Source organism: Tubulanus polymorphus, chromosome 11 (genome assembly GCF_964204645.1).
Source record: "Tubulanus polymorphus chromosome 11, tnTubPoly1.2, whole genome shotgun sequence".
NCBI classification, from domain to species: Eukaryota; Metazoa; Nemertea; class Palaeonemertea; order Tubulaniformes; family Tubulanidae; genus Tubulanus; species Tubulanus polymorphus.
In genome coordinates, this window is record NC_134035.1 from 8,165,182 (window position 1) to 8,178,395 (window position 13,214).

The 13,214-nt window shown below is 39.4% G+C and overlaps 2 protein-coding genes across 2 annotated transcripts; one reads left to right on the forward strand and one right to left on the reverse strand.

Moving 5' to 3' along the window:
• Nucleotides 1-3,964: 3,964 nt before the first annotated feature.
• Nucleotides 3,965-5,601, forward strand: LOC141913004 (multidrug and toxin extrusion protein 2-like). The gene has a single exon (XM_074804443.1). It carries the CDS (start codon nucleotides 4,141-4,143, stop codon nucleotides 5,599-5,601), a length of 1,461 nt encoding a protein of 486 aa, XP_074660544.1. The 5' UTR covers nucleotides 3,965-4,140.
• A 1,716-nt stretch (nucleotides 5,602-7,317) lies between these two features.
• LOC141913005 (uncharacterized) lies at nucleotides 7,318-12,974 on the reverse strand. The gene is made up of 4 exons (XM_074804444.1): nucleotides 12,823-12,974; nucleotides 12,265-12,484; nucleotides 8,783-8,831; nucleotides 7,318-8,000 (listed from the first exon to the last, which is right to left on the reverse strand). Exons 1-4 carry the CDS (start codon nucleotides 12,972-12,974, stop codon nucleotides 7,318-7,320), a joined length of 1,104 nt encoding a protein of 367 aa, XP_074660545.1.
• Between the last annotated feature and the right edge of the window lie 240 nt (nucleotides 12,975-13,214).

The window sequence follows — 13,214 nt, forward strand, 5'->3', positions numbered from 1 at the left end:
TGTTGTCAAGTCGCCTTAAAGGAGAAGCGAAAAGTTTTTATTTTAAATTGAAAGATTCGGAGACAATCAAGGGTCAGTGGACTTACCAAAACGTGAAAACAAGATTTCTCACTCATTTCCATGATGAGCGTGACGATTGTTTGTCGGGGGTTGATGTCCTAAAAAGAACGCAAAAGCCGGGAGAATCCGTCGATTCTTACCTAAAAGATTTGAAACGGTTGGCCCAAGATGCAAATTTTCCGGACCATGTAATCCGTGTTAGTTTTATAAACGGTCTTGAGAGTTGCATACAGGAGCACGTTATGGCTGCAAACCCAAAAACTCTTTCAGAAGCTATACGGTTAGCTCGAAATAAAGACAAAAGTCTTATACATCAGGCAGAAAGCGAACGCTCTTGGTCTTCGCACCAACATCCACCAATTGCTGTTGTTTCAAAACGAAATGCACCACTAACAATTCCCAACAACAACAGTAACAACACTAACACTTCTACGGAAAATCAGCAGATAATCGAGTTACTTAAATCAGTAACATCAAAACTCGATAACATACAAACTAACAAATCCGGTGTCAAATGTTACAATTGCCAAAAGTATGGTCATAATCAATCAAAATGCACTAATGAACCATATTGTAATCACTGTCGTTCTCGGGGACACCGCTGGGATAAATGCACCGTAAGGCCTCGTGTAAATAGTCAAAACACTCAAGATTCGGAAAACTAAAGCTCGCTCAGAAACACGTGTCGCTTTCTGGGTTTAACAATCTAACTAATAATGATCAAAAAATGACACATGAAACTAATGTTAATGCTAATTGTTTTTCGTCTGACTCTACTATTACCAATGATAGTTTTCTTAATGATGTTTTGAGTGGTCAGTCGCAAACTGTCTCACAGGAATCTGGCCATGTCGTGTTTTTGTCATCGAACGATGATTTTGTAAAACGAACTTCTGAGGGTGTTATTGCTTCTAATGGTAGTTTTTCTAATAGTTTTACCGAAGAATGTAGTTTTAATGTTTTACCGTCAGATTCCAGTGTTACAGGAAAGACAGACCCATTGATTAAAGCTGATGTTTGTTTGCCTCATCAAATTGTGAAAAGTAGAGTCAGTCGGAAAGATACTATGCACCATAAATCCACCCACGAGCGTTGTCACAGCAATAAAAATTATCTAGGCCGCTGTCACAACAAATTGCCAACCCAACAGCCGACGGAGACCGACAATAAGTCTAATTCTGAACTTCATCCTCCGTCGAGTCAATTTCCAATAGTTCTTGCTTCGATAGGTAACATGGTTTATTCGAAGGTCAATGGTTCTCAGGTTGGTACTCTTATTGACAGTGGTGCTGCTATTTCGGTTATCAATAAGCGATTTTTGGATCATAACCCAGGTCTTCAGGCACTTCCTATCCAAAGCAGTGACTACGCCTATGCAAATACAGCAAACGGCGGTAAATTATCTATTTTAGGTCGCATTAATTTACCTATCTTGATTGGAGAAGTCAGTGTGTCTCATCCGGTTTACATTGCTGATCCGTTGGAGTATGAACTCATTCTCGGTATAGATTTTATGATGCTGAATGGTGCTATTCTCGATTATAGTCAGGGTACTTTATGCATTCAAGGTAGCAAGCCTATCAAACTCCGGCGACAGGTACCATTGAATGGAGCAAAAGCCGTCTGCACAGTAAACAATATTAGCATTCCTCCTATGTCCCAACAACTAATTTATGCAAACGTGCACGGAAAAATAAAGAACGGTACTACAGCCCTCATTGAACCATCTCCTGTGTTACCTCTACACACAGATGGCCTCATTGCAGGGAGAGCAGTAGTCACTGTCACTGATGGCAAGGTACCTGTCCCAGTTATCAATGTTTCCTCTGTTACTAAGTCCTCGTCTACAGAAATGGCAGTTGCACACATTCATACCATCTCACATCTTGGTAGTATCTCAGCGCTTTCCGGAGGTAAACGTTTTCCTCAACAGAAACCTATAACCCCAACTCCGCTTATTACCACACAACCAACACCTATCTCTGATACTATAGATTCTAACCAAGCTCTAGACGATAATCAAAAGTACCAACTACAAAATCTTTTACACCGATACTCGGATATATTCGCTAGCAAAAACTCGGATTTAGGCAAAACCTCGATAGTCAAACATGAAATTCATGTTAACAACCATCCACCAATTAAGCACAGCCCTTATCGTAAATCGCCTCCAATGAGGAAAATTGAGCAGGAATTAGTATCAGAGATGTTGGAAGCAAATATTATCAGGCCTAGCAATAGGCAACACTGGAACCAGATCAGTTTCTCGTGGAGAAAATACTAGCAAAAAGGAGTTATGCCAAGAAAACATACTATCTGATTCGCTGGCTGGGCTTTCCTCCGTCAGAAGATAGTTGGGAACCAGAAGAAAACATCGATGACCCCAACCTCATCAGGCAATTTAATGCTACTCACAATCCGCGGGCTCGATATATTCATTAGCTCTTTGTTTCGATATACTGTTCCGTTGTTTTTCATACAGTTGAATTACACAACAACGCCCAGCTCGGACAAATCTACTCACGATCTGTTAATAGAGATAATTAAGACCGATCATTTCATCCTTGCATTTTCAATTGTATTATTTTTATTCGTAATAAGAACTGTTGCTTGCGACATAGCAAAATGTGTCGTGACGGTAAAAAGGCTTTGCAAAATCAAATTATTCGCGCATGGTACCGAGATAGTCTTACGAGCATCAAATATGGACCAACAAGTGCATGTGAAATTACAAACCTTGCCTGGTTGTGTCCATAGTTATAAGTTAGTCGGAGAAACTGCGCCAATCGAAATAAGTAATGTCGTCTATTGCCCACGTCCGAAGATCGATTGTAACTGGGGAAGTCTACGCGTCGTTCACGTGGAATCGGATCTAGAAATGGAGCTCCCACGACAAATACCCGTTTCCTGGATACAAGCGCTATCGTTTCGGTCCTTGACGGCCACACCAAGAATGGACGTTCAATTAGACATACGCGACATTAATACACGAGATATACAAGTGGTGTGACCGCGGTTTCAGTTATTTTTAATCACTACACAGTATTTGTTTATACTTTCATTGAACTGTATAAAATGGATTTGTAATATGTTTTCGGGGTCACTCTCGATCTGACTCTCGATTCGACACTTTCACTATCGTCAATAAACTGGAATCATCATCATACTCGTAAACTAACGTGTCTCTTTGCGGATTGATCTTGGTTGTTTGGAGGATTCAGGAATCTTAAAGTTTTACAACTATATTACTTTAATCCTCTATTACCGCATTATTTGATGTCCTACTGTACACTAGCGACACTTGGAGGATCCTAACTTGCCACAAGTGGTTTTTTTCATTTACATTGCAACCTTGTTTATATAATATCCGGTCATAATGCATCGCGTATTTGCATTCACTTTTTTTAAAAGTGTAATTTGGTCCAAGCCACCGTTTTTATCTGTGGTCGATGCCGACGATTCTAACGGCTCAACTTCAGAACAGGTGAAAGTTGATATGTGGGCTCAACTCCGGTATCCGGTTATGTAGTCCCAAGACATTTCACCGAGAAAAGAATTACTACGCGCTGATCGACTGAAGTGTTCGTTCCAACCATCTCCCTGTCTGTGTTGATTAAAAACACGATTGTACTCGTGTAAATTATCATATTGAAGCAGATTATGTATTTGGACACACGTTATGACCCACAAATTGCATCCATTCATGAAAAGCAAATATTAAATTCTGGCCGTCGTGCCCCCGAAGCTCTTGTTATCATCAATTTATAATCATTATTATTCAGTCATATACGTATTATTCATCCATTCAATAAATTATGCGTATTGTATACATGATCAGTACAAAATCTGTTTTATGCTTAAAACTTCTGGCGCAAAAAAATGATCACACAGCCTGGCTATACACGTGGAAAATACAGGACGTCGAGCGGTACTCGGAATTAAACTCGGAATTAAACTGCAGACTCTATAAATCGTTTCAGGGTCCATGATTAGGCTGATCATTTATCTTTGAAACAGACAAAGATCGGACGTATTTGGAGAAACGTCATACATCATCAGTTAAAGGAGAAAAAAGAGCAAATGATGGTGATGAACGCTCTTCCGGATTGGTTACGTGAGGAATTACGTTTCTTTTTCGTGTCGTCATGGCCGATTCTTGTTGTTCCCGTTTTAAACGATTTGCCTCTTTTGACGTGTAATATAATGGTTGCTCAAACCAATGTAATTTCGCAGGCCGCCTTATCTCTAACCGACACGTTTTTTGTACTCCTCTACTCATTTGGTATTGGTATGGCGATGGGTATAGAAGGACTATTCTCGCAAGCTTTCGGCGCCAAAAACTATCGTTATTTACGCTTGTTGTTACAGAGAGGGCTGTTGATACTGATTTGTAGCGGTTTATTGTTGCTGCCACTAAATTTCACTGCTGACAAAATATTCATACTTTTCGGACAAAATGCAACCGTCGCTGAACAGGCCGGAAGGATGCTGATGGTGATGTCACCGGGTAACATGTTTGTACTCGCGAATGATATTTTCACGCGTTTTTTGATGTCTCAGAATGTTGTTATACCGGTCGTCATTGTAGCACTAATCAACAACGTTGTCACCGCAGTGATCTGTTATGTCACGGTTATTGTACTACGTTTGGCCAGTCTAGGGGTGGCCATCTCTTTACTTGCATTTTTTGGCCTCAATGCAGTTTTCATGGGTATTGGATCTTCTCTGGTTAATAAAGACACTATCGCTATATACAGAATTAATGTGGATATATTTAAGAATCTATGGGAGGTCACTAGTATGGCTCTCGGTTCAACAGTATCAGTGTTATGTATTTCTATAGCAATAACAATCGGTATGTTTTTGACCGGTACTTTTGGAGTGGTTGAACTTATAGCATTAAGCGTCTCATTGCAACTAATATATTTTGACCTCAATATATTATGGGGTATATCGGAAGCGTGTTGTATGAGAGTTGGTTTCCTGTTAGCATCCAGGGACGGTCAAACAGCCAAACGGGCTTTGTTCTTTTATCAAGGTATTGCGATGATGGTCGCTGTAATTTACGGTGTAATAATTCTTTCGCTTCACGCTCTTTTAGCTCGGGGACTTGCTAGCGATAGTTTGGTCGAAGCCAAACTGAAGTCTATATTACTGTACATTGGAGCAACTTTACCCCTATTTGCTGTAGACATCATATTTAATGCTGCAATTCAAGGTTGCGCAAAAATTGCCATAATTACAACGACGTGTTTCGTTTCTTTAACAATAGGAACATCGTTAGGTTTGATTTTATTATATTTTACTCGGTTAGGTGCATTGAGTATAATAATAGGTTACCAGAGTTCATGCGTTGTAAATTCGCTGGTATTTGTTCCGTACGCCATATTCGTCTTAGATTGGGACAAACAATCTAAACTAGCACGTCACAGAACTACAGACGATCTGAAGTTAATTCGAGATGGAACCGGAAATGGAGAATTAGATTATAGCACGTTTGAGTTAGCACCCAGTGCCACCTTGAGGCGAGATTCATCGTAGAAAAATTGGAGATGGTTCCTGAATTCCAAACGCCACACTCCGAGCAAGAGACAAATAAACGAACGACATATAACGATATCATGCGGCTTGTGTTAGTTTTTTTTAGGATTAAGGATTCTTTTAGCGAAGTTTGGAAAGTTAGAATTAAATTATTCCTTTTATGTACACATCAGTGCAATTCACCCTTTCGTATCGAAGAGGACTTATATACCATATACATATAATCACTGATTCCTTTCACTGGTACCAGATGGTGATTCATAATTCATGTTTGATTGAAAATTTTCCCCTACTTAGCAATTCCCTTTCGACCAAGTTGAAAACATTTGAGAAAACTGTTATTTCGTGTTTTAAAGTCTGAATTTTTCGATAGAAGCTGAACACGCGAGAGTGATATAAAGTATGCTAAATCCACCGTCGGTTGACTTACACGAACCATGGTAATAATTAATAATTTGAATATTTGGAAGAAGATTGATTTTGACGCGACAAAACAATTTGCGATGAAATTATTGGAATGTAAGAGGATTCTAAACACATTTATACACGAACCAGAATGATACCTTTTAAAATCCATAATCATGGTAAAACGACGCATAAAACAAATTGGATATCGTACGTATATGATATATGATAAAAATACGAACTGAAAATTCTGTCGTATACTGCATATACGTTCATACATATCGCATATTATACTAGACATTAACTGACTATCATCGGATTATATCACATTCAGAAATATCAGGTGTCATCAATATGACGCGTATATATTTAGAAATGAAGAATATTTTGTTTCGACGTGGATTTACATACACTTTGTACCGTATGTAGGGAAGTTGAAACTAAATTCCATTTTTCTCCAACATTCGAAGTCGCGACAAGGAAGACCAATTCAAAATTTTACTTTCTAATCATCTATTAACTAGTTATGCAGGCATTTGTGGACCAAGGATTAAAACGGTCCAATATCCACTTTCTCCATACATGTAAATATTTTGAAATTTGGTAATTTGCATCAGCGTTAATTTTTTCTCTTTCATTATTATCCTATGTACAAAAAAATATACACCATTCTTTCTTTTGTTAATCTTATTCTGTTTATCAACAAACGTGCAAGATTTCATGATAAATAAAATATTGAAGTGAATTGAATTATATGCCGTTGACATTTTGACGAGTAGAGTTATTGCAGTGCTTAGCGTGCGTCGCGTTCGCTGTTAGAAAAAAGGCTTTTATTACGCATATTATATAAGAACAAATTAATCGAAAAGGAAACCGACCACAATCTAAGATATTTGATTGAAATTCTATGCAAATATTGGACTAAATTACAGTTGACCTCATGTTCGCTGATTTTTCAGATGCGATCAATGTGTCATCGAGAATCCGAATTCTAATCAACTCGCGACTTTTGTTGAACGCTGGCAGTTGAGAAAACGACTGTTCGACAATTCGCCGGATAGTTTGATGGCGTCATCAATACAGTTCATTCCTCGCGTTCCTTGCATTAAATACCAATGTCAAAAACTCGCTGTTAGAAATAAATTGTAAGTGAAGACAAAATACTACTTCGTCAATGATTAAATTTCCACGCGCTTGTTAGACGGCAGCTCGGGCAAAGCATTCAATAGTGCTTTTATATATAATTGATCAAATTTCCACAGTCGCTTGTTAAACGGCTGTTTATGCAAAGTGTTCTGCAAAGGAAACGCGTTATACTGAAATGTTTGTCAAGTTCCGTATTTCGTTTTCTACCTCTGTTAACGTAATCACCGAATTCCAAATAAACAGCGCATCAATTTCAAATTTAGCGCTATCTATCGATAGACCGGAATTTGCTGGCACCCCGACGAAACATTCTCTGTCGATCCTTTCACTTTTGTCAGTGTAATTTCTGACATCGGAATTCGCATTGCTTGCTCCTTGACCGAGTTGCATTTCGAATCTCTGCGATGATCGGTTCCAAATGACGACCAACCAGGTCCAACCCTGTCCCCCAATCGCCTGTATTTGGGTTACCTGCCACGTCTTCGATGTCAATTTATCGTGCACTGCCGTGATGACGCGAAAGCCGTCGCAAATCACCAAGACATTTCCTCGCGGGCGGCAGGAAAATATCGCACCAAAACTTGCAGGACAGCCATCGGCGTCGACATTAATGTGCATAGCTATAGCGAACGACCCGCAAATATTCGGGTTACCGAGACAAGATTTGGCAAACGTTCCTAGTTCGATATACCCACCAGACTCGCGGCCGATAGCGATTCCCTTACCGATCGTACCCGTTATGACATCCACGCCACCTATCGCCCGGACGGGACATCGTGTCGATGTTGGTATAGTTGTAACATTGTTTCCGTTTCCGGTTGAGATATCGTCGAATGAAATTTTCAACTCTAAAAATGAGACATTAAAAAATACTGATTTTAAAGTCGTCGACCCCGTGTAAAATTTCTCTTGTTTCTCTTATCGGAAATGCTGACGTCAATGACGAGTAAACGGCTCGAAAACGAAAAACGATTTATGGAAGAAAATGATGCATAACGAGTACGTGGATGACTATAGTGTTTCTACCTGAAGTGTCGGAATAGTTGTGTTCACACACAATTCTGGCATCGATATCCAATAAAATATAAAGGAAAGATCGGGTTATCGTGGGATAGGTACTCGAATATATGTTAACATTGTTTAGAAAGCTTTCTCGGTCCCTGCAAACGTTGTGACATATAGTTTACACAGGATAGTATTACGAAAAACGTCGGTTAATCTTACAGCGGGCAGTATTACACAATCAATAATCATATAAGTTCCCACTGTTGTGGAAAAATGTCTGTTATTTGCCATGAGAATTATTACAAAAATATATTAGGGATAATCCGTGAACAAATTGTCTAACGAAATCCCGCAATCACAGAGGACTAGAAAGATCATACAAATTATGACTTTATCGAGGCCGTAATATTTCGGTTGTTTTCTCATAGCCATCATCGGTTCCTGGTGTAACGATTAAGAGAGGTGACAGTGGAATTAAGCGCATTCACCGTTGACCGAACCCGTACGTAGAAAGCGAGCGTGTTAGCCAGTAGACCAATATAACTAGTCCACTAGGCCAGTGGTTATACAGCTTGTCCTATATGCGTAACACTGGGATTTCGCTTTGATGACAATTCTTACTTACGAGTTTGGTTTTGATTTGTGCATCGCTTGTCAACGGGAGGATCGAGAACCTGGAAAACATGCGTGAAAGTAAATTAAATCAGCCAACAGCAATTGGAAAAGACGGCTTCTATATCTTCGAAACCTCCATATTATTTCTCCCGATTAGCGCTTTATGGAATGAGGGATGAACATTTCCTTTTTAATGAGGCTTTTATGTGAAGCGCTCTGAGCTGGATTAAGCGCTATATAAAAAACACTTATTATCATTTATTATGAAAAATATATCATTGAAATTTTAACGAAAAATCGAGATTAAATGTTACGAACATTCTTACAGTAAACGCGAAACAAATTTCTCTTCAACAACATTTTGGCTTAGATTAACAAAAATAGTCGTCCCTGATGATGGAAGCAGTTCAGATATGTTTTCATGAGGAGTTTTAATGCGATAATTCTTAATCTACGCGGACTTTATCAATAGGCTTAACGATCTACCAAAGTTGTTGTCGTGAATATCGAATAAACGATTATCGTTACTCGTTAAAACATGGCGCAAAACTAGATTCGGAATCAATGTATCTCGTTAGTTCCCACTGAAATATCTGAATGCCAGGACTGGCTTTCGTGAAAAAACTTCTCAAAGCTTAAAACGGCTTGGTTTGATTTATGGGTTCACTGAATATGTTATTTTAGCTATAATCGCGAATGAAAAAACTTTTGAGTTCTTTTTAGATATTTATGATTTTAAATCTGTGAAAAAAGACGTATAATGCTTTTTCGACTTGGCTAGGCCATTGGTGGTCAAACACCAAACGTGGTTCTATGCTACAGAGACCCTTGAAGTTTGCAAATTCCCTCATTATAAGGACTGCACTTAGTGCTTGTTCATGAAATAATTCACCTTAGATTCTTCATCCCATCCAACAACACACATTAAAAGCCGATGATGGAGTTGATGATCTATTTTGTGAACCTGGACCCTGATCTCCAAACATACAATGACGTCGCATGCAAGACCTTCATTATGGACGAGCGGGTGGCGATATTAGGGAAAAAATGAGGATCGTATTAACACTTTTTGAGAAAACTTGATTGGACGTTAATGTTTCCCTTTCCCCAACAGGCATCTGAACGTCGCCACGGTACGAAACCGCGCTACTCTCGTGGCAACATGCGCAGCTCAGATGCTATTACCAGCAAACCAGAAATTACGTTTTATTTTAGCCCGAGTTTTATAGTTTGTCCATGAAATTTGCCTCAACGATTATACAACGGGAAATCTGATTGGTTCTGGAGAACCTGCGCACGCGTTCTAGTGCGGTAGAGCTTCGCGCCGAACTCTTCTTATCGCCACGAATATTAAACGAATATTTTTGTTTTTGCTCTATAATATTGGTTTTTGTGCCCTAGCAAAAACGAACTACGAACTTTCGTTTTTGCTTTATAAGTTTTGTTTTGCTGATCTGGTGGCTGATTCGGGACATGTAAACATTTTTTTCGTCCTCCACGAAAACGCGCAAAACAAACCTGACCGCGCAAAAACAAATATTACAAAAACTAACTTTGAACGCGCAAAAACGAGATAATCCATTTTTGCGGGCGCAAAAACGAAAGCTTGGTTTTGCGCGGTCGTGAAATCTCGTGAAAACAATTTCTATGGTATTCTATGATCTATGGTGGCTGACTGAAAACAAACTTCATAGCGAGAAAACAAATATTTAGTGCGAGAAAACAAATTATTTTGTTTTCTCGCCTGAAATATTTGTTTTCTCGCGTTATCGTTTGTTTTGGCGGGGCGATAAAAAGTTTTGTTTAAACGACCACGCCAAAACAAAAATTAACGCGAGAAAACAAATATTTTTCGCGAGAAAACAAATTAATTTGTGTAAAATATTTGTTTTCTCGAGCTAAATTTTGTTTTCTCGCGTTTATATTTGTTTTCTCGCTATACAGTTTTGTTTTGGCGGGGTCGAGAAAGCGAACGTTTGTTGTAACGATTTATTGCTGCGATGACAGGCCAGCCTACTTAACATCACCAGTGTGGTAATGTACTGATGAATATATTTAAACCATATGGGATACTTATCGCATTCTGGTTTTCCTAGGAACGATGATCGCCGAAAAAGGGATGCAATTATAGTTAAGCAATTTGATTCAATGTTATGAAGATTATGTCACTAGACTTCATTCCTCTAAATCCTTATATATGTAAATGTATTACGTATTTGTAAATGCATATGTATGTACGTAGTGGTGAAGGTAAATGTGTGGATCTGCGGAAAAGCTATTCTTCATTCCGATATACATGTAAGGAACACGTTAGATACAAAATGTTCAAATGTTGAACTGTATATCACACGTATCAAATTGGCAGTCAGATGTTCAACTGAAGTAACCTTGTACTGTAACGACATACGCGCCCTACTTTCTCGACCCCACCAAAACAAAACTTAAAGCGAGAAAACAAATATCAACGCGAGAAAACAAATATTTTGTGCAAAACAAAATAATTTGTTTTCTCGCCTGAAACATTTGTTTTCTCGCGTTAATATTTGTTTTGGCGACCCCGCCAAAAACAAAAGTTTCTTTTCTCGCCCCGCCAAAACACATATTAACGCGAGAAAACAAATATTTCAGGCGAGAAAATAAAATGATTTGTTTTCTCGCGCTAAATATTTGTTTTCTCGCGTTAATAATTGCTTTCTCGCGTTGATATTTGTTTTTCTCGCTATAAAGTTTGTTTCCGGATTTTTCGTGCTCGAAAAATCTCGGGGTGGCCCGAATCAGCCACCACAATGATCGGAACTTCAGCGCACTACGCGTGGCGTCTGGAGTGAGATGGTATGTCACCAACTGTGGTAGCTTTGGTTGGAAGCAAAAACGCGTAACACCTCCCATGGGGAGTCACCTCCGTCTTCTAAATGCAACCAGAGTCCGCTTCGCATTTAACAGCACGGCCGTTTGTTCACGAAAATCATGCGTTATTGCTCATAGGTGCAAGCGTTGTGGAGGCTCACATCCCGCGGTTAATTGCACACGTCAGAAAGCGAGCAGCCTACGAACCCAATGTGTAATATTCAGCGATTTTTTGAGGGCTCACAGCCACAGGTGGGTGGCTTGGTGGGCGTATGCATCTTAGCCCACTTACTAGCAGTTAATAGCATATCCTCTGAACATTGTTGTACATGTATATATCATGACATTCTGTACGTCAAAAAAGGCTGGGACACTTTTGGTATTTTCATCATTTCTAATAAATGTCAAGCAGCTTGGGCGCTTGGCCTTGGTGGCGTAAATGCGTAGTTGCACTTCATTTTCTGTTGTGAAAGCGACTTTAAGGGGTTTAGAAAGATCGCAACGTGTATGATTTTGTTTCTACATGGCTGTAATAGCCACGCCAGTTATTGATAATATCGGTTTGTGGAAATACGTAAGAAACACTCTTCAAATACATAATTTGCTTTAGGCAATAAACGGAAAAAGAGCGAAAAGAACACTCACCGGTAGTTTCATCCACAATTCCGAGTCCGTAGTCCAACACGACGACACGTTTTCGTACAGTTCGCAAGTAAGTCGATGTTTGTCGAATATAACGGCTCGACACAGTTCGATCCGGAGACAAAGCGCGACACAATGTATTCTAGAAACCGCAGTCGCACTCGACAGAGGAAGCCTCGTGCTCGAGTCGACCACCGGGCACAGTTTGAAACGCGTACCGAAACTGATAGCGACGTGAATAATAAACCCACAGATACCGAGAAAATACAAATTCATCGTTTTCTCCATTTAATTTGAATATTTCCTTAACTAAATTGAAGAGTTGCCTTAACCTGTCGAATCAGTAAGACGTAGAGACAAATAGTGTTTTCAGGTTAATTCAGTTAAATGAGTTCAATCAATGCAGAAACAACGATCTATATAAATATCTAATGTAACTATTAAACATAAGTAGCGAAACCTCGTATCTGAAATAAAACAATAGCTAATCTAGAATAATAACCTTAGTTTACTTGTCTCCGCTAACTAAACATTCCGTATAGTTTGATGATTTAAGCACACGTTATTGAAGGATCGACCGGTGAACCGGGTGAATTCTTCACGTAAGTCCAATTACGTGATGTTTCGTCGCCGATCATCAGAGATTCTACGACGGTTCCATCGACGCAAGCTCGCCGCACGAATGGATATTTCAACAGCGCGCAACGATGCATTTCTTGTCGGCCACTGATTTCCCGTTTGTGATTCCAAGGTAGATAAGAGTTTGACACCAGTCAGTCGGATGGCGAACGTTCTCGGTGAATAGGAAATCCACAACGCGATACCAATTGCGCGGACAGCCTTAATTCTTCAAAAGGTACCTTTATCAGTGGGAAGATATCGCGCTTCGTCATTATGCGCCATTCGGTTTGCGACAGAGGTGATACGAACACGTCGAAATCGTCGTCCCACGG

Bases quoted from the DNA above. Each gene is read 5' to 3' on its own strand.
- LOC141913004 (XM_074804443.1), top strand. From the start codon at position 4,141: ATGATGGTGATGAACGCTCTTCCGGATTGGTTACGTGAGGAATTACGT.
- LOC141913005 (XM_074804444.1), bottom strand. From the start codon at position 12,974: ATGCATCGTTGCGCGCTGTTGAAATATCCATTCGTGCGGCGAGCTTGC. The intron at 8,832-12,264 runs GTGAGTGTTCTT...CATGTTTTCCAG, and splicing joins AATTGTGGATGAAACTACCG to GTTCTCGATCCTCCCGTTGA. The intron at 8,001-8,782 runs GTAAGTAAGAAT...TCTCATTTTTAG, and splicing joins CACAAATCAAAACCAAACTC to AGTTGAAAATTTCATTCGAC.